Raw genomic sequence first — 24,997 nt, forward strand, 5'->3', positions numbered from 1 at the left:
CTCCTCGGGCGTTGCGTCATTAGCGTGCGACGCCGGATGCGAAACGGGCCTGGGCTACCAGAGCATGGCAGCTGCTGAGGCGGCGGCGGTGTCGTCGTCGCCTTTAGAAACAGCCCCGGCCCCAGTCCCTGAACCTGCAGGAACAGGCGCAGCCACGGCCGCCACCTCGGCGGCGACGGCTGCCGCCGCGGCGCTCGGGACGGCGGTCAGGACGGCATCCGAGGCCGGGGTCGCCAAGGCCGCCCTGGCTGCTAAGCTGCTGTCCCTGAGCGGCGTGTTCGCCGTGCACAAGCCCAGAGGGCCCACCTCAGCCGAGCTGCTGAACCGGCTGAAGGAGAAGCTGCTGGCAGGTACTGCGGCCCGGGTGGGCGCCAGGCGGAGGCGGGCGCCGCGAGCGCGGGAGGCCCGGCGGGCGCCCTGGCTGGGTGCCCGTTCGTGGCCCAAGAAATGAAAGGGACGGAGAGGGACAGCGACCTGGACAGAGACCTGGGGCGCCTCGGGCCTGGACCTGAACTCCTGTAACCTGGTTGGCAGTTGTTACCCGCAAGGGAACAAATCAACACAACCCCCACGCGTACACAAATAAACCCCAGCTCATGAGCGTGCAGACCTTTTTTTTTTTTTCTGATAACCTGACCCCAGAGGAGCCTTTTGTTTAGTTCCTGTAGATGAACCCCACCCAAAGGAAGCACTGAGTCTGTGCCCCCAAAGTTGCCTTGAAGATACGTTGGGAAATACAGATACCACTTTGTTAACCAAGATTTAATGCAGGTGTTTTCCCATCGCGGGCATTAAGAATTACTTAGATACAGTCCCTTGCACAAGTGCAGACTCCTCATCCTTGCCCTCCCAGAGAGGGTAGTTCTGAGGGCCCCGGCGTATTTTTAGGAAGCTGTATGTTTAAACTGTTGCTCCAGGTAATTCTGGTGTCAGTAGTCTAGGGGCCCCATTTTGGGCAACACTAAATATAAGTTGGCCGCTTCTCCTAAGAGTATTCTTTGTGTGTGTTTGCTTCCTTCAGATGCACTGGTAGAGTGTGAGAAAAGCCTGAAGGTTCTCTCAGGTCATCATTTCAGACAGTGGTGCCATATTCCGATGCCAGCCGGGCTTGACTACCCCAGACCGTGGTCATGGCCTCCGTGTGTTACACTCCTTGCCTTTCGTTGCACTGATTCACGTCGCACTAAAACCCCTGCTCTTCTTTGTCTGTTCCAATCTTTCAAAACCTGAAACATCAGAATTTTACAGCTAGAAAAGACCTGACTAAGTATTCATCCCTGAATGATACCAGTGGGGTGAGCCACGCTCCCATACGGTAGAGGTGGTATGTCTTCAAACTTGCAAGAGAGAAATTCGGACACAAAGGGAAGACGGTAAATTGATAGGCCTTCCTACTCCAAGGAAAGGCAAGTTGAAAATACAAAGAGTTCCCCAAAAGGTTTCTATTAACTCATGGATGAGAGATCCATGACGGGTTGCAAATGAAAGGGGAAGAATTTGAAGCCTAGGTCTGGCCTTAGAGGTTTATAGTCAAGAGACCGACAGCCTTGCCCTTTCAAGTGTGGCAACGTACCCAGAGAGTGGCGCTGGGACTGTGCTCCAGACGCTGCATTTCTGTCTCAGGAGGGTCGTAATTACGTGGTGAGGCTGAGCAACCCAGCACAGGTGTTTTTTTTGGCTTCTTCACGATTGCTTTGCTTTACCCTTTTTCTGTCTCTTTTTTTCATTTCCTTTTGTTAGGAAGGTTTGGTGGGCTTGGGTGCTACGGATTAATACAGCTGTTCCTGCCCCTCTCCTTTCTTATTTGAAACCCAATAGCCAATATCCTCTCAGTATCTTCTTATATGTCATAATAACAACAACTACCTACCGTTAGAGTGTTTGGCATTTCCAAAGCACTTTCAGATAACATTATTTTCAGTTTATCTTTACAATAGGAGTATGAGATAGACCAGGTTGGAATCCTTTTCTTAAATCTCAGTGCTTCAGAGGTTGGGAAGAGGCAACTTCACTGTTACCTACTTCCCACATAATCTTTTGTTGAGACGAGCTTCTTCAAGGAATGGGGAGTTTTGATTAGGAGAGGAGGACATGAATACAGATTGTTTGGGAACTTAGTGTTTTTAGCAGTAGCCCTGTATGAGATGTACTCCCAGCGTTAAGTAGCTGGGGGCACCAGGAAAACCACTAAGAATCAAAAGAGGCTGAGAAATGAAACTAAGGACTTTTAAAACTAGCTGCCTGTATGCAGACATCTTTCTTTTCATCTAACAACCCACTACTACCAGCAGTTTACTAGATTTTTATCTGGATGTTTACCCACTTTTTAAAAAAGATGTTTTTATTGGTTTTTAGAGAGAGAGGAAGGGAGAGAGAGAGTGAAACATCGACCAGCTGCCTCCTGTACATGCCCCCCACCAGGGATTGAGCCCACAACCCGGGCATGTGCCCTGACCAGGAATCGAACCGGCAACCTTTCAGTGCACAGGATGACACCGAACTAACTGAGCCACACCAGCCAGGGCTACCCACTTTTAAAAAATACTGTGTTTTTCCTAATGAGAAAATGAATTCTAGTTTCTAGACCACTAATTTTAAACTATTACCTTTTTTTTTTTTAATTTAGGGAGTATTTGTACATGTTTAAGTCTGTGTTTTGCTACTATTTGTCATAATCTAAATATAAGTTTGTATAATATTTTTTATTTGTTTTAAATACCCCATCCACCCATGTCCCTGTATTTATGAAGATCCTACTTCATTCTTCTTGGTCTTGGTAATTACCTTTTTCATCCCAATTACTCTCATAGAAGCTGGAATACCTTCTCCAGAATGGACCAAGAGAAAAAAGCAGACTTTAAAAATTGGACATGGAGGGACTCTAGACAGCGCAGCCCGAGGAGTTCTGGGTAAGAGATGTGAATGGAAGTTTAATGTAACTCTCACTTAATAAGAAAGTAATATTGATTGAGAACAGATAAGAAAAAGCCATGCCATTTTCAGTCAACTTGGGCATATTTCTGATCTACTGGCATTTCCAGGTTCAGCTGAATTTCTGTCTCCCACATGTAAAGCCTGCCTACCTGCTTTTGTATGTTGCTAATGTAAAACTTCCTTCTCTCCTTTGCTTTTGTTAACTCACTGGGCTGAAAACAGGTCTTTTGATTCCTGTACCTACACAACAAGCACTGAATACAATTTTGATTGATTGGGGAAAATGTTGTGTAAAATTCTTGTCTTGTAAACTGTCCCTTGAATGAAAGCTGCATGGTTTTCTGGGTATCAGCTCCACATAATTTTTCTAGCTATACCACTTCTCTATTAGTCTTCCCAAAATTCTGCTGTTACTAACCACCGAACTCCAGTAAGCCTTGGTTTTCTTGGATACAGAATGAGAGGGTTAAGCTGGATAACTCTGAGATGCCTTCTTGTTTCACATTTTACTCTTCTGGATCACTGACCTAGTGGAGAAATCAGTTCAGCATTTCAGCCACGACAAAGCCCCACATGTCAGCCTGCCCTCAAGGCCCTCTGCACTCTGATGGGTAAACTCTGTGCCTGTCCTTGTATCCTCAGAGCACGCTCCTTTCTCCTCTGTGTTCAAGTCCTGTTCATCCTTTAAAGCCCAGTTCACATCGTTGGAAATGCTAGAATGAAGTGCCCTCTGGCCTCTAGCCGTTAACAGTGCTCCCTCCTCTACCTCCCACAGCAATTGTTCTTTCTGTCTCCACTTTGACACTGAATCATACACCATCATGTTGTCATTTAGTATCGTTCACTCATTAATTCAGGCAACATTTTTGGGGGAGCACTTGTCATTTTCGTTGTCTGCATTTTATTTTCCCTATGAGATTATAAGCTTTTTCGAAGTCAGAAAATGTGCTGTTCCTTTCAAAGTCATCTTGGGACTGTGTGCATAGTAACTGCTCGAGAAATATCGATTGGGGATTCTTAAATGGAGTAAAATTGCATCGAGTCTTTGTTGTTATTAGTATACAAAGTTTTTACCTCCATAGCAGCTACCATTTGAAGAGTACTGTGCTCCGCAGAGCATACCAGAGGCAGACAGTTGTTTATCTTAGTCCTTAAACTAACATGATTCTTACCATAGATGCTTAGAAGGGGTTGGGATTTGAGCTGGGTTTCAAAGGGTAGACTTTGAATACTTTGCAGAGGAGTTGATACTGTAGGTTTTGGGACCCCACTGAGGGTTGTTGGAGGAGGGGCTTTGTAGTGTACAAGAATAAGTTTTCAGAAATTATATCAGTGGGTAAAACATAGGAAGGTCAGGTTTGCAGTGGTTTAGGCAGATTTCGGCTGATGGCAGGCAGAGGGAAGAAAGCCTGGATGCGTGAGGTGGTAGAGAGGGTGAAAAGGAACGGCTCTGCTCCTAGTCTGGTCTGAATTTTAATTCCGTCTCATACGAGTTGTGAGATGCCGGGCAAAGTTCTTAGTCTGTGTTTCAACTTTCTTATGTATAAAACAGAGATAATTGTATTACCTTTTAGGGTATTTATAAGGATTCAGTGAGCTAATGAATGGAAAACATTTAAAGTGGACTTTGATAAATGGTAAACTCAGTGAATGGTAACTGCTATAAATATTCATGAAAACTCAGCTTGCCAATAATTTCTCCTTGTTTCTTGTAATTCCAAATTGTGGTGGTCATACTGTGTTCTTTTACAAAATAGTATCTGTTGATGAGAAATCCTTCAGTTCTTACAAACATTTGCTCCCTGTTTAGTGAAGAAATGATCATATCCTTTCATCTTCACCTAGTGAAATGTGTTATCATGTGGTTAAAAAATATTTGACATTGAAGAGACAGGTGGGCCATGCTTGTATTTTATACATGGTCTTTGTGAGCGTACTTTCTCTAGGCTCTCATTTACCACGTATCCTCCTTTCTGTGGGGTTGATTTGTTGTTTCTGTTGCCTTGATTGTATGCTGCCGGGCAGTAATCATCTTTAAATGCTTCATTAGCTATGATGATAGCTTTTGCTTCGTTTAATAATGAACTCTGTCAAAAGACTATCGTACCATGGCTAATTGTACCATGTATTTTTCACTGATGCCCGTATAAGATTCCAGTGAATCCCTTAAGATTTTTCTAAAACGTGTTATTATCTAAATGACCTGTTGAGGTTTCTACCATGCTTTACTCTTTGAAAAAGAAAAATAAGTCTCTCCCTCTCCCATTCCCTCTTCAGAATTTCTTAGCTACATGACAAGTTCAACTGATTGGAGTAATGGGAGGCCCTCAAATTATGCTAAATATCTGCTCTGTCCAACTTTACATTACATAAGCCAGGAAATTATGACCAGAATAGGAAGATATTTTAAAAATCTACTTTTCAGAATAAAGTCTCATATTTCTTTCTTTGATTTGTAGTTGTTGGAATTGGAAGGGGGACAAAAATGCTGACCAGTATGTTGTCCGGGTCCAAGGTAAGAATACTGAAATACTTCTGTTTTTCTTGAATGTTTTTCTTAATGACCGAGTGTTGGATTTTATTAGTGAAAAAATAAACCATACAAAGAGTGTGAGTGGGTGTCAATCCTGAGTATTCATCACAATGTCTATAATCATATCTGAGAATTAAAATATTGAGACTATAAATTGGAAATTCAAGATTGAAAAACAAGTTTGACTTACAAAAGCAAAACCTCTGCAGTGCCCATAATTTTTAAAAATTATATCTAGTTTCTTTACATAATTATATTTCTTAGATGAAAGGGAACTTATAGATCATAAATTCTATTGGCAGATTTTTATTAAACCTTGGAATTTTTTTAGAAACAATACCATTTTGTAAACCGTCCACTTTTCAGCAAATCACATGCTTTCAATGGTTGCAAATGTTTGCTAAAGAAAAGAATTGGGCTTCTTTAAGATGATAAGTTCATCTGTTAGAGCGACCTTGACTTTTAGAGGGTCTTGAAAGGAGAGAGAGGAGGGGTCATGCAGAAGCAGGGGAGGCCTGCAACCTGTGGGTGGATTGCGTGAGGCCTTCCGTTGAGGGACCCTCAGGACATACAGCGTGGTGAAGGAGCAGTGAAACGAGATGTCAGAGTGGTTAACCTTTCTGGGCCTCTCAGTTTTTCCTTAGGAAAAATGATTTAATATAATAGTTGAGGCTGGGGACCAGTGAAAACACCCATGGGAGGAAAATTAATATGCCATTAGGTAGAGAAGAATTTCAGCAAGTTCCAACTACACTTCTTGTTTTAAAACCCTTGCTCTGAATGGGATATATATATAGTTGGTAAAGTGATTTTTATCTAAATTGTTTCTTTTTTAAAAAAGGTGGTAAAAGACCGTTAAAATTTTTTTTCTTCAGTTAATTGTAGACTGATTGATGACTTTTGTAAAATTAAAATGTTACGGCAATGTCAAATTGCTGAGTAAGTTTCTAAAACCCTTATTTTCTGAGATTATTCTGAGATTAATCTTGTCATGGATATTAGACCTTGGACCAAACTTTGAGTGGCAGTGGTCTCAGTAAGCTTTTTTTAAAATAAAAAGCCCTGGCAAGCATAATGCCTTTGACATTACATTTTAGTTTTCAGCTGGCATAAAACCTGTCTCCTTCCGCTGAAAGGGATCTTAATGCCTTATATAAATGCAAGAATTTCAGTGTGGCTTGCTTGGCAGTCTTCAGAATGTTGGTGTTGAAAAGTCAAAGAATAAGAAAATTGTGTTAGAATGCATGGGTTTGACTGTTTTACAGTAAATTTGTACGTGATGCTTAAATACTGGCACATAAAATTTAGAAATCTGTTTCTGATACATGTTTTTTGTCAGTTGCTTAATATTTTTTTGTTTCTTAACTCCAAAATATAAGCAATAGTAATTTTGATATAGGATAATGGATGATTTTTATTTTCTTTTTTGACATGATTTGGTATTTCCCAAAATCTTTACAATGAACAAGTTACTTTTATAATAACAAAAAATATATATTTTCATTAAGGAATTTGTTTGGGTTTTTCCCAGTTAAAATATTTTGAGTTCATTGGAATATTTATTATCCACCCTCAACCACAAAAATGCAAAACACACTATATGTTGAAAGGTTTTGCATGTAAATTCCAGGCATATTTCCAGAAATATGATGACTGGAAATGTAAATACATTGTTGGCTCTGACTTAAGCTTTATTTGTCACAAACCATTTTGGTGTTGAACTGGGAAAGCTGAATGTCAGGCAGTGAAATCACTAATCCCCAGTAACCTAAATAGAAAATCCCAGGTGCATCTCATTACAGAAACCTAGTGTTTGGGTAGTTTGCATTTCAAAAATAGGATTATTATCATTAGCAATTTGTATTTTTTTATACTTTTAGTTTTAGATTATCTATTTGTTGAAAAATTAAATTATTTAAATTTTACCTTTAATTTTGTTGAAGATTATATTTTTCTCAAAAGCAGTTAAAAACTGTTAGTGAATTTTTAAAAATTGATTTTGCTTATAGCGTTGGAAGGAATCTTAAAGATTCTCTTATTCAGTGGCTTTCAAAACTTTTTTGACCAAGACCCAGAGTAAGAAATTCATTTTACATAATGACCCTATATACACATACATGTATAAAAAATTTTTTTTATCAAACAACTTTAACTGGATATGAGGCTATTCCCTTATCTATGTGGAGACACACCATAGTAGGACCTGTAGGAAAAGCCAACATTTCCTTAGAAAGCAGCGTTTATCCCCTCCAACAGCTGAGCAAGTGCTATTGTTGGGGTATACACACTTTTCCACCCTGGATGTGCTCAGGGACACTGATGTGCCCCAAATGCACAGTAGCATCTTTAGGGTAACCAGTTAACATCAGTTCTGATGCGTGACTTGAATAGCGCTCCTGTGAAACTTGGCCAACTCTAAGATTTGAGCATCTCTAATCCACCCTCTCCAGAGGTTAGTCTAAGCTGTACCTTTTCTTTATACTCCATCAATATTCACACATTTCATAAGCACTGTATTGAAAGTTTTGAAGGACTTATACTTAGGAACTGTACAAAACTACTCTTCTTTAATGAAGACATTCAAGCCACATGTTTTTGGTTTGGTAGTGTTTTTTTTAAGTGTTCTTTCTCATTCTAAATAATACCCCTTTGTTTGTGAAACTTTGAATCACAAGCTTTCAGAATCAAACTTCAGAAGAAGCAATGCCTAGTTGAGACGGAAATAATTATGTACACTTTCTGTAATACAAATATTTTCCTTTCCTCTGAAGAGCGCAGAAGCCAGTTTGCTTCTAAAGTTGTCTAGTGGGCTTCAGGGAGCTTGAGAATGAGAGAAGTAGAGAGTAGAGTAGTATTAGTATCAGCAAGAAACCACGAATCCCAAAGAGCATACAGTTCAATGGAAACTTTAAAAATTCTATAGGACCTCCATTTGTTTTGTTGTAGTGGAATTATGTTGTACAGAATTCATTAATAGAATTCACAGTTTCCAGATATACATCATGGCGCATAAACAGCTCTAAAACCCTGTCTCTGTGTGGAATTTAGGCCAGTGAAAAATCCTTTAGACCCCATAAAGTAAAATGGTGGGACTGTGTATTTATATCCCCATACCTTTTTTCTTCTGTCCCATAACTTCTTGGTGGTCAAGCTTTGTTTCAGCTGCAGGCATAACTGTCTGGGTGGATTTTTCTAAGGAGTTTGTGCATTATTGAACAGAATTAGAAGATAATAATTGTCAGGTGCCAAGACAAGGGAAAGCTGGAAATCAGCTATAACTTAGATCGGTACTTCACAGAGTACGGTTCAAGGACTCCGGAGGCTTTTTTAGGGGGGTCTTTGAAGTCAAAACTATTTTCATAGCTTTGCCTGTTTTACTTGCAATCTCATAGGTACTCAGTGGAGTTTTCAGAGGTTACCTGATGAGCAGTGATGATGGCTCTTGATGGCTAAAGGAATGTGTGCATGTGTATTGGTGTTTTAACATTTTTCAGTTTTAATTTCTAATACAGTAAATATTGACAGAATCCATATGAAAAAAATTGGGCTAGGGTTTCTCAATAACTTTCAGTGTGGCCAGTGGTTTGAAACCACGGTCGGTGTTTGCGAACTGCTTTTTTAAGTATTATTTTCCCTCACAAGAATCCAATCTCTAGCCAGATTCAGCTTAACTGCAGAGCATAGAATGATTTGAAACTTGGCAGGTGCCATCGGGATGTCCAAACCCATGGGGAAATGTGAAGAATTGCACACATGGGAACTTCTCCAGCATGTAGATGGAACTTTCCATCGAGTAAGAAACATAGTAGAACAGCAATGCAAAATCCAAGATAACAGGGTTTATAATTTGGGAAGATAAAGATCAATATATAAAATGTCCTTGGAAAACAATGAACATCTGTAGGTAATCATGTGCCAAGCAATGTGACATGAGAGTTCAGTAAGATAAACTACTAGATACTGACATTGTCATCTGTTGTCACCATCATACTGTTCCCCTCTGCAGGTTACCTTTATTGGTTTGTTATCCTGTCACACTGTCACCTCCCAGAGGTGGGGACTCTTTAGAATATATCTTTGTATCTCTCAAAAGCACAGGGAAAATATTTTGTATATTTATAGCCCTTAAGAAACATGATTGAATGAACATACTAGTAAATGAATGAATATATGGTGTGGGTTTGAGATAGGCCTTCATTCTTTTTTGTAAGAAACTTGTATTGAGCCCCTACTCTTAACTAGGCTGCAGGGTTGGGTGATTGGGGGTTGGGATGGATTAACAGGGCACCTGTGAAAGGTTGGAGCCTTAGAGAAGAGAGGGTGCTCCAGGCCAGGGAAGTACCATGTGCCAAGCCATAGGACACCCACATTCCAGAGAATAAGGAGCATTGCATCCTTGGAAAGGTTCCTGGTTAAAACTAGTCACACGGCAGAACAGCACAACTATGAAGCTACTTCCTGATCGCATCGTGTTTCTCTTATGCAACTAGACAGGTTATTAAGACGAAAATCAGGGAGAGCATTGTGTTTCTCTACTGTTCCTTATGGGAACTCACTGTAACCAGATGAGTCACTCTAACCACTGTTACTGTGAATCACTTTACTTTTTTTTTTTTTTAATATAGTAACAATAATAGTATTGTTTTTTATTGTCTGCCAGGGCCAGGGACTCTTGTTCTAAGGTCTGCTTCTTTTCAGGAGGTACTTTATTCTCCCCATTTTAAGGAAAAGGAAAGGAGTTTCCAACAGCAAAGACTAACTTACCCTGCTTTACCGGTTGTGGTGGAGTGAGGATTCAGACCTTCGAGTCTGCTCTTCCACTCACCCTTCTGTGCTGTTCCCTGGTATGTTTTGTCAAGGCCAATTGTTCCAGAATAGAGAAGCAGAAGTGAGCCATTTCAGCTGATGAGGCTGAAGGTTTAGTTACAAGAAACTCATTTTTGTCAATATTAATAAAAAATTTAAAAAGTTAATTCATATGCATTGGGACATTCCCTCTATGTTGTATTTGTAAAAAAAATAAAAAATAAAAAAAATCCAAACTATATAATAAAGGGGCACTGAGGCTGATATAAACTATCTGCTTGCTTATGAGGATTTGAAATTTTAATATTTTTTTCATTTTTGTCTCTGGTCCCTTTACTGGCATAATAAGCTTGTCATTAATCAACTATATTTGAGCTTCCTCTTAAGAATTGCTCACATAGCCCTGGCTGATGTGGCTCAGTTGGTGGGAGAGTTGTCCCGTACACTGAAAAGCTGCAGGTTTGATCCCCTATTGGGGCACATACAGGAGGCAACCAATTGATATTTCTCTCTCTGTTGCTCTCCTTCCCTCCCCCCACTGCCCCTCTCTCCCTCTCCCTAAAATCAGTATACATGTCCTTGAGTGAGGATTAAAAGAAATTGCTCACATAACTACAGATTTTGTTTAGTGGGAGTTACATTCCTTGTATTTTTCTCACTGTTTCATGTGATGCTGCAATTAAAATTTGAGTGTGACCAATTGAGAATAAAGAATATGTAGTAGAATCGAGCAGTGAAACAGTCCTCAGTTAACTACAAGTGATCTAATTCTTCACTTGTGAATGATGTCAGTTCTTAGAAGTGACCTTTTCCCCTTCAGAGAGCTACATAATTAGCTTTTCTTTAAATGTGTAATCAGGTTACAAAGATTCGTCTCAGTATTTCATATAAGAAGTAGTAAATTGATTTACTTTAAAATTAACTTTAATTGCATGTGTGGTAAAATTGTTGAACCTTGTGATGGCCATGTACGGGTTTGTTGTACCATTCTCATAAGTATATATGAAAATTTTCTTTCAAGATAAAAACTGGTTTTAGAAATCTGTTTGCAGTAACAGTGTGTTTCTAAGCCATAGGTATTGATAAAAGTGGGTTTTTCTTTGTCATGTTGGCTGGTGTGGGAAGTTTGTGAATGCTCTCCAACTTGTACACGTACTTTCCACATATCAGAAACTAGCAAGACACTTGCAGTCTATTATTTTTGCCTTTATTTTGTATCAAGTTGGTAGTATTAGTAAAATTCTGTATGACTTTCAGGACATGCATTGCAGTTTTTCTTTACCTTATGGACTGTGTTTCTCCATTTCTCTTCCTCTAGAGGTATATTGCCATTGGAGAGCTGGGGAAAGCTACCGACACACTGGATTCTACAGGGAAAGTAACAGAAGAAAAACCTTACGGTATGATGTTCATCTAAAGTACTCTGTTTTCATGTTAGAAAAAGTTCCTGTGAATTCAGAATTCTCTAACCTGATACTACTAGTGATTTTTGTTTTCAGTAAATTTTTTTTTTTAAGTTCGTAAGATTGGAGGTGGTTTAATATACCACATTGTTTATTTGGTATGAGTTTGCTAATAAGGATTTATTATAATTGCCTCTTTTTCTATAGTCAAGTTTTATAATGTTCAGAATTCTTCCAAATAATTTTCTGTCTGAAAAACATTTGTTGCTGGGATTTAGGACCTTTTTCCTAGTAAGGGAGAAACAAAGCAGAGAGACTCTCATGTTAGAGTTTACCTGTGTCTTGCAATCACTTGTTTATTTGTCCATTTATTTTACAGTTACTTCTTAGCTGTGAGGTAAATGTATCATGTTTAGTGCTTTAAAACTAATTATGTCCCTTTGCTTTTGGAGTATGTAAAAAGATATGGAAAAGGTAAAACAGTACTCACTGAGGCCCACCTTAATTTTTCTTCTATTCCTTTTTTTTACTACTTTAAGAAGGGATAGATAAATGAACTGGTTTCCTAGCAACTCTCCCAGTGCCTGTGCTATTTATACTGCAGCAGTTTTGTACAGTCAGTGCACCTACATTATTATGTCATCAATTGCGAATTATATGGAGGCTTTCTGTTTTATTTTGTGGGGTTTTTCTGCTGTGTTTAATGTTATCACTTCTTAGTTTAGCTACAGGCGGTCCAGCCTCTGGCTTCCCTGTGTTCTGTGTTGAGTGTCCTCACTGTGTATTTCATATTGCCTTGGTACTGGGACCAACCTTATCCTCACTCACAGTGGCTTCACTTGACCTGTTGTTACTTATTCATATGTAGTTTAGTATCTTACTTGATTTCTCAAACAACTTAATCTTTTGGTAGAAACGTGACTCATTTCTCTTAGATATAGTATTTCCAAGTGTAATTGCTGGGTTATAGCAGAAGTATATGTTTTACTATACTAGAAATTAGCAGCTTTTAAAGTGATTGTATAATTTTTTTTCTCTTTTGCATTTCCACCAGCAATAAATTAGTGTTCCACTTGTTTCCCATCGTTGGCCGTTCTGGTAAATGCATAGTGTTATTTCATTGTGGTTTTGATTTGATTGCTAATGAAATTCAGCACTTTATGACTTTTTTTTTGGCTCCCTAGCCATCTTTTGTGCATTGTCCAGGTCTCTTCCCATTTTTTTTGTTTTTGTTTTTCTTTCTTTCCCTATTGAATTGCCTTTCCCCACCTCTAAAAATAATGATTTGTATAAGGTCTTTATATACTCTGGATATGTGCCTTTCTTTTGGTTACACGTGTTGATATTTTCTCCCACTCTGGGGCTTATTTTTTACCTATCTTAATTGTATCTTTTGGAAAACAGAAGTTCTCAGTTTTAATTTAGTCTAAATTATCAAGTCCTTGGTCACAGGTGAAGCACCATATAGGCATGGGTTTGTTTGGAATCAGTATTGTTTCATTGGTCTGTTTGTCTACCTTTGTGCTAATCCCAAATTGTTTTAATTGCTGTTGTTTTAGAGTAAGTCTTGATATCTCAAAGAGCAGGTCTTCCTACCTTATTTCTGTAGGTTTTTTTCTGTAGGTTTTATCAAAGTAAGGGTGTAGCCTACTATACCTGATTTGCTGCTGCTGTTTTTAAATCATGAACAGATAATGAATTCTATCAAATATTTATGCCATATCGATTTTTCTCCTTGTTCAAATATTAAACTTTACATTTCTGGACTACACGTAAATTGATTATGATATGTTATCCTATATATAAATTGTTGGATCTAGTTTGCTAATATTTAGTTTAGGAGTTTTGCATATTTGCCTGTGATATTACGATGTATTTTTTCTTTCTCTTAATGTTCTTGACTGGTTTTAATATCAAGGTTACACTGACCTTATAAAGTGGGTTGGGGAATATTCTCTTCTTTTTTCTATTCTGTGGAAGAATTTGTGTCAAATCAGCATTATTTCTTTTTCTAATGTTTAGTAGAATTTACCAGTAGACATTCAGGGTTTTCTTTGTTAGGAAGGTTTTTAATCATTAGATTTCTTTACTATAGAACTTAATGTTTTTTTATATCGTGTCATTCTAGATAATTTTTCCTCTAGGAATTTGTTCATTTTTATCTCATTTTTTAAATTTACTGGTATAAAGTTGTTTATAATACTTTTTCATGACTTTTTATTTTGGAATAATATCAAACTTAGAGAAAAGTTGCAAAACCAGAGCCATATTTTTGTAGTTTGTAGTATACAGCTCTTTCACTTCTTTTGATACTTATAATAGCATTATTTTGATGCCATTATAATTGGATTTAAAATTTTAAAATTTCTGGTAGTTTATTGCTAGAATATAGAAATGGAGTTGATTTTTGTATATTGATCTTTCGTCTTTCAACCTTGCTAAACTCACTCATTAATTCTAGTCGCTTTTGTGGAGATTTCTTGGTGGGGCAGGTGTACAGTAGACGGTTTTCAGGCCTAGATTAGCCCTACTCCTGAGACGGCTTTCCTGGGGTCTCCGTTGAATGCCTTGGGTTTTCATTAGAGTCACTTCATTCCGGACAGTTGGGATTTAAACATCTTTCAGCCTGTGGGAGCTGTGGTACCAGTTCTGTGGTTGATTTCATGGCAGCTCACTGTATATACGTGCAGCTTGGAATTTAGCCAAGTCTCAGCTGGAGCCCTGTGGACATCTGTGCAGTTCTCTCAAATTCCAGCTGCTGCTGCCCAAAGCCTGCTTCTGCTCAGTGGGTGAGACCACAGTGCTTTGTTTGGGGTCCCCCTCCCTGCACCACAGCTCAGAAAGCACCTCCACACAGGAGCAAGTGACGGTGGGCCTGGCCTTGTTTCCTCCCCTTCTCTCAGGCATCACAGCGCTTGCTGCCTGCAGTTTAATGTTGGGAAACAGTTGCTATTATGTCTTTTTCCAATTTAACAGCGGCTCATGGTGGTAGAACTTGTCCAGTAATGTTCCTCTCTTATGGTTGAGTATTGTTTTCAACTCCATCATACTGTTTTTACTTCATAGTTCAGTTAAGCACCAACTATCATCCTGTAAGTTCACTAGAAGAGGTAACAAATTTTAAGCAAATAATAATGGGTAACTGATACTAAATTTTTATGAGAATGAGTTTTAAAAATTAATATCAAATGAATACTGTCACATTGATGATTTATTAATTTGCTAAACAAAGAATAGTTAGCCACACCCTACGGCACCCGTATCATACCCATCTCTTTTGCCAAATGTACTTCTTTGGGCTGTTTCTTAGATAGACTTGCTTTGGAGATTTTAGTCTCCATTTATTACTCTATGGAGGTCGAGTCTTTATTCTCATAGGGACAATTATTATTATTTGGATTGAGCTAATATTATGTTTTAGATATAACCAGCATGCTTACTCCATACTCACATAGTAGTGAATATAATTTTTATTTATAGTATTTATTGTGTTTACTTTTATTGTAAAATAACTTTCTGCTCAGGCTTTCTGTCTGGTGATTCAAACATGAGATGAACTATTGGCCTAGGTCACTTTTAATGCGCTTTAGCCCTTGAGAGCTATTATTCTACAGCAAATTGAATTCAGCAGGACTATCTTGAGTGCCATTGCAGTTATGTACATTACATGAGAAGAAGGCTGTCTTTGCCTTTAAGGAGCTTAGAATTTCATTGCTGAGATAATACGTGTGTGTGTGCGCGCGCGTGCATAACAGTTAAAAATTGTGTATGATTAATTGCAGAATGCACAGCACAACTCATAAGAGCCTGGGATGTTAAGTCTATGGGGCAGAAGTAGGAGGAGAGAGAGCACATCGTGTCCTCTTGTGTGGGGGATTATCAGTAAGAGAGCCATCGAAGGAGGTCACAGTCTCAGGAATGTCCGTAAAGAGACCAGCCCAGCAGTAGAAAGCTGCTTGGTCTCATTTTCAAATGTGTTGCTAAGTCATGAACTATTGCAATTTTATCAACAATGGCATTTCTTTCAGCTATTGCCAGCATGGTGTCTAGATTTGGAAGTTTTGTAAAACTAAGGTGCCACCAGTAATTATGTTTTAATGTTGCAATAGAGTAAAATTTTCATGAAAAAAATCCTCACCCATATTACAAGCTACATCTGTTTGAAAAACAGGGTGAGCAGAATAGCCTTCTGAGTTCTGCCTTTTTGGAGCAGCTAGGTGTTGGAGAAATTCTTTTCAGTTATGTAGCTCCTCTGTGTTTGAGTCTATAGTAGATTCTGGTCTTTTGTTCCTTTTTAGCTTGTAAGGATCAAGGTGGCAGTGAGGTTAAGACTGTCTTGCTGTGTTGGTGTTGAAATTTGGACACAGTATTTCTCGCTGTCTTTTTATTCTGGTGGTAGAATAGTAATTCAAAGCACATTAATTATTTTTTGTTAATATTGTTCAAGTAAAATAAAACATAACATGTATATATCAGGAAAAAGTTTAAATAAATTTCCTACAAAGTGACAAAGAAGCAAGCAGTGTAATTTCTTGCCATTACCTATGACCTAAGTTACAGAATATTTCTATAATTTAGTTTGTTATTGAATATGAAATATGTGTGGTCATCCGTAAGTATAAAAATCCCAAATAGTGACTTTCAGTGTGTGATAATTTTCAGTTGTAGAAATTATAGAACTGTACATTAATATTGCATCGTTTTGGTTGAAAGTATCCAAGAAGCTGAAAATATGACTGATATACAGAAAGCTTTATTTATGTCTTCATTTAAATTTTCTGAAATCATTGTTTAAAAAATGCATAGCAATCTTGCTAAAATCCTTGCTATGTATATTCTCTTTTTGCTCTGGTTTATTTTTGAAGCAAAAGTCAGACTCCTGAATGGAGAGTGTTCATTTAAAAGAACAGACAGATTGCAAGAGCAGTGAAGGGAGGCAAGGAGACTGATAAATACAGCTTTGCTTGGGGACAGAATTGAATGTGAGTGTATGAAACTTATATCACACCATAAAACATTTTTGAAATCTCAGTAAAATTTAAAATATTTAATACTTGATAATCTTCACTTCTGCATTGATATTTACATTTGATCCCTAGAGAAACTTGGAAAATATGTTTTTTTTCCTACTTTCTGATCACCTCATTTGTGATCACTGCAGGACCATTTCTGTAGCTAGTGCAACATTTTCCAAGGTCTTCTAAAGGCCATAGTAAGAACTAACTAAATGCATTTAGATGATTGAATCATTTTTATTAGAAAAAAAATGGAAGCAAAGGAAATTTGGTCTTAATATTAGATATTATAAGTCTTCTCCCCCCTTTTATCTCATGAATGTATATTTTATTCATCTTAACAAGGTAGACTTTGGCTGATAAAACATGCACTATAGTGTATGCTTTTGTCAGAAAAAATTTGTAATGAATTTTTGGAGCTTTTGGTGCTGTGCAAAATAGCACATGTACTTCTGTGGTGGTTTTAGTGTCACTTATTTTGTTGTTCATTTTTGACAGATAAAATAACACAAGAAGATATTGAAGGCATTTTACAGAAATTTACTGGGAATATAATGCAGGTACCTCCCCTGTAAGTTCAATTTTTGAATTTGAGTAAATGTTTAATTTTATTTTCCAATGATTAACATCACTTTAATGCGGGGGAAGGGTGAGGCAGGTTTTAAATTTGACATAACAATGGTCAGGTGGAGATGATCCTGTTTTGGACAGGATGCAAAGCTTTTTTTTTTTTTAATATATTTTTATTGATTTCAGAGAGAGGAAAGGAGAGAGAGAGATAGAAACATCAATGATGAGAGAGTCATTGATGGGCTGCTCCTGCACGTCCCCAACTGGGGATTGAGCCCGCAACCCGGGCATGTGCCCTGAGGGAATCGAACCACGATTGCTTGGATCCTAGGTCAACGCTCACCCGCTGAGCTATGGCTGGCCGGGCAGGATGCAAAGCTTTTGACACTCTCTAAGAGGTGCTGGGTGATGAGGTCTCCTCTGTCCCTAAATATTGCCACACCCTGATGTTGTTACTCTTTTGGTGTTGGCCCATTTTTCTGATTCCATCTGCAGACATCAGGGCAGTTTTGGAGCATAGAGATGTCACTTTCCCCAGAGCTGCTGTGAAGAGGCCGGTCAGTCTGGCTCCGGCGCCTGGGTTGCAATTCCGGGTCCAGTTGGTGCTCCCCTTCACACCCTGGGACCTTGCTTTTGGGCCCAGCGTCTTGCGCATCGCAGTGCTCTGCGCCGGATGAGACCCCTAACGATGAAAAGTGTCAGGGTAGGGACTGGACAACCAGGAAGACGCTTGAAGGTAGATGGACAGGACTGCTCGTGGGGCCAGCCCGAGCCGGCTGTCTCAGAGACCTGGGAGCGCGACCCCTGGCAGCGGTGCGGGCAGGCCAGAGGGCAGCAGGTTTCCAGTTCTAAGGGCGGCTGGCCACCCGTCCGCTGTGGTCTGAGACACTGCCGCTCCTGTTTAATCCTTCCCCGCCTCCCTCCTCATCTTGTAAGCTACTCCGCTTTAAAGAGAGACGGCCAGAGGCTTTCCACCCTGATGAAGAAAGGTGAGGCGGTGGAAGCGAAGCCCGCCAGGCCCGTGACCGTGTACAGCCTCTCCCTGCAGAAATTCCAGCCGCCGTTTTTCACGTTAGGTAAGAGGGAGAAATTCGAAACCATTTGTTTCCATGTACCTTTATCTTTGTATTAGGCTACTTTTGAGTGATTTTAATGGGTCCCTAGGATATTGGGGAATTTTAAAATTCAAATTTAAGGAAGGGTTGGCTTTGTTAATACCTTTTGGATAACAGGTTTAATGAGAATACCTACAGCTGGAGGCTCGGAATGTCTAAGTAGGCTGAGTTTTTGATATATTTTACTATATTACCTTTCTGTAAAGTTGTAAGTAACATACATGCCTTAGATCTCTGCGAGAAGGCTAGGTAAGGAGTATATATTTTCAAAATTTTACGTTTTATAATTTATCATCTTGTGGATACTTGTTTCCCCATTTTGGTTACTATCTGACAGTTTTCCTTCAGTTGTAAAAGTCATACTAATTTGTCCTCTTAAACAAAGCATTTTAGTTTTAGGGCAAGAAATCCAGGAGGGATGTCATCTTCCCACCTTTGTAACCTGCACATTATTGTGAAAGGTCATGAAAATGGGGAAATCATGCATGAGGCAGAAATGGATTCTTGAACACTTTAATTCAGGTTATCAATTTGAATTTATCTGATAAATTTAAAAACCAAAAAGTTTGTTCTGTTTGGAAATTTGATGATCTTGTTGCAGAGTCATCGCTGATACCCCAAACGTGTGAGAGCTGTAGGTCTTCTGAATTCTTAGGCTTCCTTGGATTGGTCCTACTCTCAGTTTCATGGTCCATACTCAGTAGTGTTCCTTTAATTACCCAAAAGCTTCTTTCCTAAACTCCGTTGCTGAGCATATTATCTCATGTATAATACGTTATGGTAGAGTGTGGTTTTTGTACAATTTAAAAAAGAAGTCACTTTTTTTCTTTAGTTTCTGGATTCTAAAATGTTTGACAAATAATGAGAAAAACATACTAAAAGATGTTTTGTTCCATCCATGAAAGTACAGCAGCTGGCTTGGCACAGTAGATATTATCTGTGGGACTAACAAAAACTTGAATTTTTTCGATTGCGTTTAAGCTGTAAATACTTTATTTTGTTCACTGGAGGTTGTGATAGGCCAGAGAGTTGTCTTTTCACCACAGTCACATATAGTGCAAGGGTGTTAGCACACCTACATTTTATCCTAGTGCTCATTTAAAAAAAATAAGTTTTTATTGATTCCAGAAAAAAAAAGGGAAAGGGAGAGAGGTAGAAACATCAGTGATGAAAGAGAATCATCAGTTGGCTGTCTCCTGCACACCCTGGGCACGTGCCCTGACCGGGAATCAAACCGTGACCTCCTAGTTCGTGGGTCCACCCTCAACCACTGAGCACACCAGCCGGCCTACTGCTCATTTTGTATCTCAGCTCTGGCCCCCACCCTTAAGCTAATGGGGGGGGGATTAAAATCCCAGGTAGTAAATTTTGATTAATTCTCTTAAATGGCTTTATTCGTAGGATATGACTAGAAGCAGCTGGAATGTAGTCCTTTTGTGAGGAAAGTCAGCATGTCTTGTGGATGAATAGAGAGTCAAGAGCCCTGCTCTCAACCTATAAACTTGTGTTACACTAGGTTAAGGAGATGTTTAAATAGGCATTTAGTTTGGGGACATTGCGTAATTTTAGTTATTTTATGATTTCTTTAGGAATATCTCCAAGAAAACAATTACGTGTGCTGAGCTTTCCATCTGGGAGTATGTTATCCCAAGTCTGATTCCTGTCCCTGAAGAGGATTTTTGTTTGTTTGTTTGTTGTATTTGTTGAGTGTACAAATCTGAAAATATTTTAAAAATCTACAGCTCATGGTAGCAAAGCTGAGATGGCTAACCATTTCAAACCTATTAAATGAACAAGGTGCAGAAATATGAAAATATTTTTTAAAATTTTCAGCTTATGATCTCAGAGATGAGATTTCTATTTAAAACCTATTAAGTGAACAAGGCTGAGGTATTAAAGTGGTATGACTTGCCAGTTAATTTAAAATGTGTTCATGAGTTTCTGCTGTTTGCCTTCCCCACGCTCTGACTTTTCAATCTCACAAACACATACGCTGCTGGATGAATAATTTATGTTTTAGCACATAAATATTTTATCACCTGATTGTTTGCATAGCGCATTTTTACATTTGTTTAGAGGCATCATTTCTATGTAAAGTGGATTTCTTAGGTTAGCCATTTACCATGTCGCTGTTAACATTCCAGATGTTGAGTGTGGAGGAGGCTTTTATATCCGAAGCTTGGTCAGTGACATTGGCAAAGGTAAGCATACAGATGACTTATGAATTATCACTTAGAGAGTAATACTCCTTTTTTGATGAGAAGAGGGAATTTCCTATTTGTCATCTCTTTGAGTACTGGCCTCATGAACTGTACTCTGCTGCCTTCAGCTTCGGGAGCCGTAGAGGTTTATGGCGTACAGTTATCAGCCTCAGCAGCTGCGGCAAGACACTTGTAATGGGAAGAAGGAGGGGAACAGAAAATGCAGACGGGAATAGTGAATGGAAGGGCCAACATTTTTTCAAGTACAAAATATTTGAACCCAAAGCAGGGGTAAGAAAAAAAGATTTATTCTTCATCCTTCCAAAAGATATTGTCATTGGTACAAGTCACATTTTTTAAAAACTGGAAGCCATCATCTTACAAAGAGCCAGAAGTTGCAGTTTTGGCTCCAGTATTTGCTGGCAGTTGTGATGCTGGGGAGCCCAGATGACCTCATCTGCGAGTGAGAGTAATAGTCACCTCATGGGGTCGCTTCATGAGTTAAATGAGAAAAGTGTGTAAGTTCCTTGTAGACTAGAGCAGTTTATAAGGTGAGTTACTAAATAATATTTTGCTATTTGATCGTTGCTTAAGCTCAGCAGTGCTCTTGGTTCTTACGTTGGCTTATTGCATTTCCCTTTGGAGTGATCCTGAGCGCTCTCACTTGACACTGTAGACTGTGCTGTGCTGTCACTGATCTGGTGGATTTCCTTCTCACCCTTTGTTGCTGTAGAGCTCTCTTCCTGTGCCAATGTACTAGAACTGACCCGAACCAAACAGGGGCCTTTTACGCTGGAAGAGCACGCCCTTCCTGAAGACAAATGGACCATTGATGACATTGCACAATCTCTGGAGCATTGCTCATCCCTTCTCCCAGCAGGGTTGGCACTTAAAAAACCAAAGCCCGAGGGGCCTCATGAACACGCTTTGAGCTGCGAATACATGACTCTAAATGAGACGACGGGAGAAGGTGATGTGATTAAGACATGTTAAGACTGGCGTGGGTCGTCATTTCGTGGTTGACATTTGAATCCTGTGTACACGGTGACAAGCTATGTGCAAAGGACAAACACGACTCTTCCTTTTTCTTTTCTTTTTTTGGCATGAAGAAAGATGTCCAACGTTTACAGTTCCTGTAGTGTACAGTTTATCTACTATCCATTAAAAGTAGCCTTGCAGTTGTTCAGTTCTTGGCTGTACCATGGAATGTTCTTCTAGGATATTATTATGCTGTTAGACTGGATTCAGGAAAATCAACTTTCTGATTTTGATCTTGCTTCAAAGTCTTTTCCCGTGAAAAAGCTGAGCACACTTTCTAATCAAAGGAAAAAGACATGTGAGCTACATGTTTCTTCGGTGTCACAAAAGTTATGAATTAATGTTACTTTGACTTTATTTTGGCGCTCTGGTGGCTCTATTGTATTGAAATTCTTCAACTGTGTTTGAAAAGACCGTTATTTAACTCCTTTTTTATGTTTTGGAGAGTTTGCGATTACTAGCATTTCTTTGATAAGGCTGTATTTATTTGGTAATAGCTGTGTTTGTTTAGATCTCAGACACTACTGAACTTTTATAATAAATATTTGTAATTAAACCAAATTATTGCTGCTACCACTAAAGGGATGTAAATACAAGACTGAATGTTTAACTTCACCTCTCTTCTACCGTTAGTGCAAAGGACAGCCCAATGGCTTATATTTTGGCAGCTATGAGATCTTTTCCTGATATTTTGAACACAGTTGACCACTCTGTACCACATTACTAAATAACAGTTTTTAAAAAGTAAGCTAAAGAATGTATCTTCAATTAAAAATTTCTTTATTCTTTAGTATTTTATACCTTTTTAAGGACATTGTTTTTTTAGTTTGCTTGATAGCCCCCCTGCATTTCCAGGTCATCTCTTCTGCTCTGAGTATATAAATAGTTGTTCTCAAACATTTTCATTCAAATAGCCTACTGAAAGTTTTCTCTCCCTTGTTAAGGTAATTTTGAAAGCATAGTCCCATTACAAACTAGCAGATTTCCTATGTAATGAGTGTTTCATATTTTTGTTACGGGAAAGCAACATATTATGCAACCAGTCTGTAGAAATGGTTCAGTCCTTCTTCATTTATTCAGTAAACATGGTTCCAAAAGGAAAAATTATTAAAGTTTTCATAACATAAGAGTTTATTTTTATTTTTATGGATTGCATTTCTTTTAAGGTGGTTGCCTACTTGCAACCTCTAACTTGAAAAATTTCTACATGAACTATCATGAATTTATTTATGGTTAACCTATTAGAAACTCAATATAAAATGTTATGTCCTTCTGTAGAGCATTTTCGTCACATTGGCAACATATGTTCAATGAAAATATAAAAAGTAATTCTTAGTATGACACAGAATTACCACTTTACTCATCCAGATCCAGTGCCTGTAGGTTGTCAGCCAGAAGCGGTGGCGGCTGCCTGTCTGCCGGGATGGCGCAGGTTAGGGTACGTGTCTGCACCCTGCCAGCCAAGGTCCCAGTAGAGGAACACGCAGGGGGCACTTCTGCTCTGCGTCTCAACTTAAAAACTGACGTGTAATTTACTAACGGAGAAGACTTCGGATTATTTGAATAGACAAGTGACTTTAAAGTAACCAGTCTTTTTCTTTTATATTGAAAATGTTGAAGAACATTTTGCCAAATGGAAAAACTACCCACGATCCTCACCGTCACACCCCAGAGCAGTGACTTAAGAACTTTAGTTTTGTGTTAATATCTCCCCTTTTGTTCACATCATTACAATCTTACAACACCCGTCCTTTTTAACGGGCTGTTTTTTCATTTCATGTTATCTGATGCAGTGAGAGTTATCATTGTTACTTTAATCATGTTCATTATTTAGTTTATTTAAGTTATTTCCATATTACTGAACGCCTAAATTATTTTCAGTTATATTAGGATAAATTCCTGGGAGTGGGATTTTTAAGCGGAATAATACGATCAGTTTTATGGTTCTTAATATGTTTGCCTTATTGCTTTCCCAAAGAGATGTAACATTTTAGTGTTGCCATTTCAGTATTATCAGTTCACTGAAAGTTTACAGCTTTGGGTGGGGGTTTAATAACTTGTTGCTAATTTAATAAGTATAAGAGAGACTTTTAAATTGGTCTAATTTGCTTTTGTGTGACTTTTCCCTGTACTTTGTTCATTTATATGAATAAATGTCTTATGGGTTCTTTATACATTTGTGTGAGTTTTTTATTTAGGAAATACTTGGTAGAATTATTTTCAAGGCATGTTTTTTTAAATTTGTTTCATTTTTTATTTTTGCTAACTAAAATGGCTAATTTTAATGATTCTTCACCTTTTATAGTTTATGAGTATGAATAAAGTTTGTTTAAACTTTAAAATAGTATTCATAGCTCTCATAAGCAGCTGAAGGTAATCGAGATGCTCTTAAAATTTTAAGACTCATCCAAAAACAAATTAGTTTTCTCCCAAGAGTCTACTATTTAAGTACAACCCTTTCTTTCTTTTTTCTATTTTAATCAAAGTGTTATAGAAATACCTGTTCCTTATGTATTTCTAGGCCTAGAAACTAGAAAGTGACTTCCTTTGTGTTTGGGGCTCCCAGAATTTCTAAACTATCATTCCTGGCCTCTGAGATAGTTGTTTTCATCTTACCTGCTTTTCTGATGACTGCCTCTTCCTTCCGTACTGTCCAGAAATGAAGCAATTCATATTTCCTCTGAGTTTATTTTTCCTCGCAACCTCAGCTCTCTGATGGGCTCGAGACGTTCTCCAGCTTTTTCTCGCAGTTAGGGCGATACTGACATTCTCTTGAAGCTTTCATCCTAAGTGGAAGCATAAACTTAAATAATGCTTTAATATTTTCCCCAGCATTTATAGTTGTGAGGGTTTTGAGATTGTTTTGTCTACTGTTTTTGCTAGAAATGGAACTCTATATCCAGAGAATAGTTAAACTGAGTTGCAACACCATAACATTATAGCTAATTTCGTATCCATAGAAAATAATCTGTTGATCCATTGACTAGTGGCAAAGCATTTAATAAACTAGCATTCCTATATTCAAGGTACTTTGACATTATTTTACTTTTAATTCTTCCATTATAGGTGAGAAAATTAGGGCATAGAAAAGTAACTTCCCAACTCCAAATTAATGCATTAGTAAGGGCAGGACTTAGAGGCCAGATATCTTAAGTCATTAATAATCTTTTGGCTCACACAATTGACAGTATGACCTAAAGGCGATGACTAGGTGATTTTATTCCACATAATTTAAATGTGTCAAAGATTCATGAGTGCCTTTGGGTGGGGAAACAACGCATAACAGGCAAAAGAAGTCTCGAAGACACAGTCCAGCCTTTAAGCAGCTTTCACATACTTTTGATGGGAACTCAAGAAATGTACCTATAAAACCGTTAAGTAG

At 38.4% G+C, this 24,997-nt stretch overlaps 1 protein-coding gene across 1 annotated transcript; it reads left to right on the forward strand.

Annotated features, from left to right (window-relative positions):
* The first annotated feature begins 64 nt into the window (after positions 1-64).
* Positions 65-23,787, forward strand: TRUB1 (TruB pseudouridine synthase family member 1). Its single transcript, XM_087823973.1, has 8 exons — positions 65-350; positions 2,811-2,909; positions 5,394-5,449; positions 11,592-11,673; positions 17,190-17,262; positions 18,198-18,337; positions 20,521-20,577; positions 21,311-23,787. Exons 1-8 carry the CDS (start codon positions 65-67, stop codon positions 21,568-21,570), a joined length of 1,053 nt encoding a protein of 350 aa, XP_087680099.1. The 3' UTR covers positions 21,571-23,787.
* The last annotated feature ends 1,210 nt before the right edge of the window (positions 23,788-24,997 follow it).

The sequence above is a fragment of the Miniopterus natalensis genome, chromosome 14 (genome assembly GCF_054644295.1).
Source record: "Miniopterus natalensis isolate mMinNat1 chromosome 14, mMinNat1.hap1, whole genome shotgun sequence".
Classification (NCBI taxonomy): domain Eukaryota; kingdom Metazoa; phylum Chordata; class Mammalia; order Chiroptera; family Miniopteridae; genus Miniopterus; species Miniopterus natalensis.

Excerpts from the sequence above, each read along its gene's own strand:
- TRUB1 (XM_087823973.1), top strand. The coding sequence starts at position 65 with ATGGCAGCTGCTGAGGCGGCGGCGGTGTCGTCGTCGCCTTTAGAAACA. Across the intron at positions 351-2,810 it reads GAAGGAGAAGCTGCTGGCAG|AAGCTGGAATACCTTCTCCA; the intron begins GTACTGCGGCCC and ends TTACTCTCATAG. Across the intron at positions 11,674-17,189 it reads AACAGAAGAAAAACCTTACG|ATAAAATAACACAAGAAGAT; the intron begins GTATGATGTTCA and ends CATTTTTGACAG.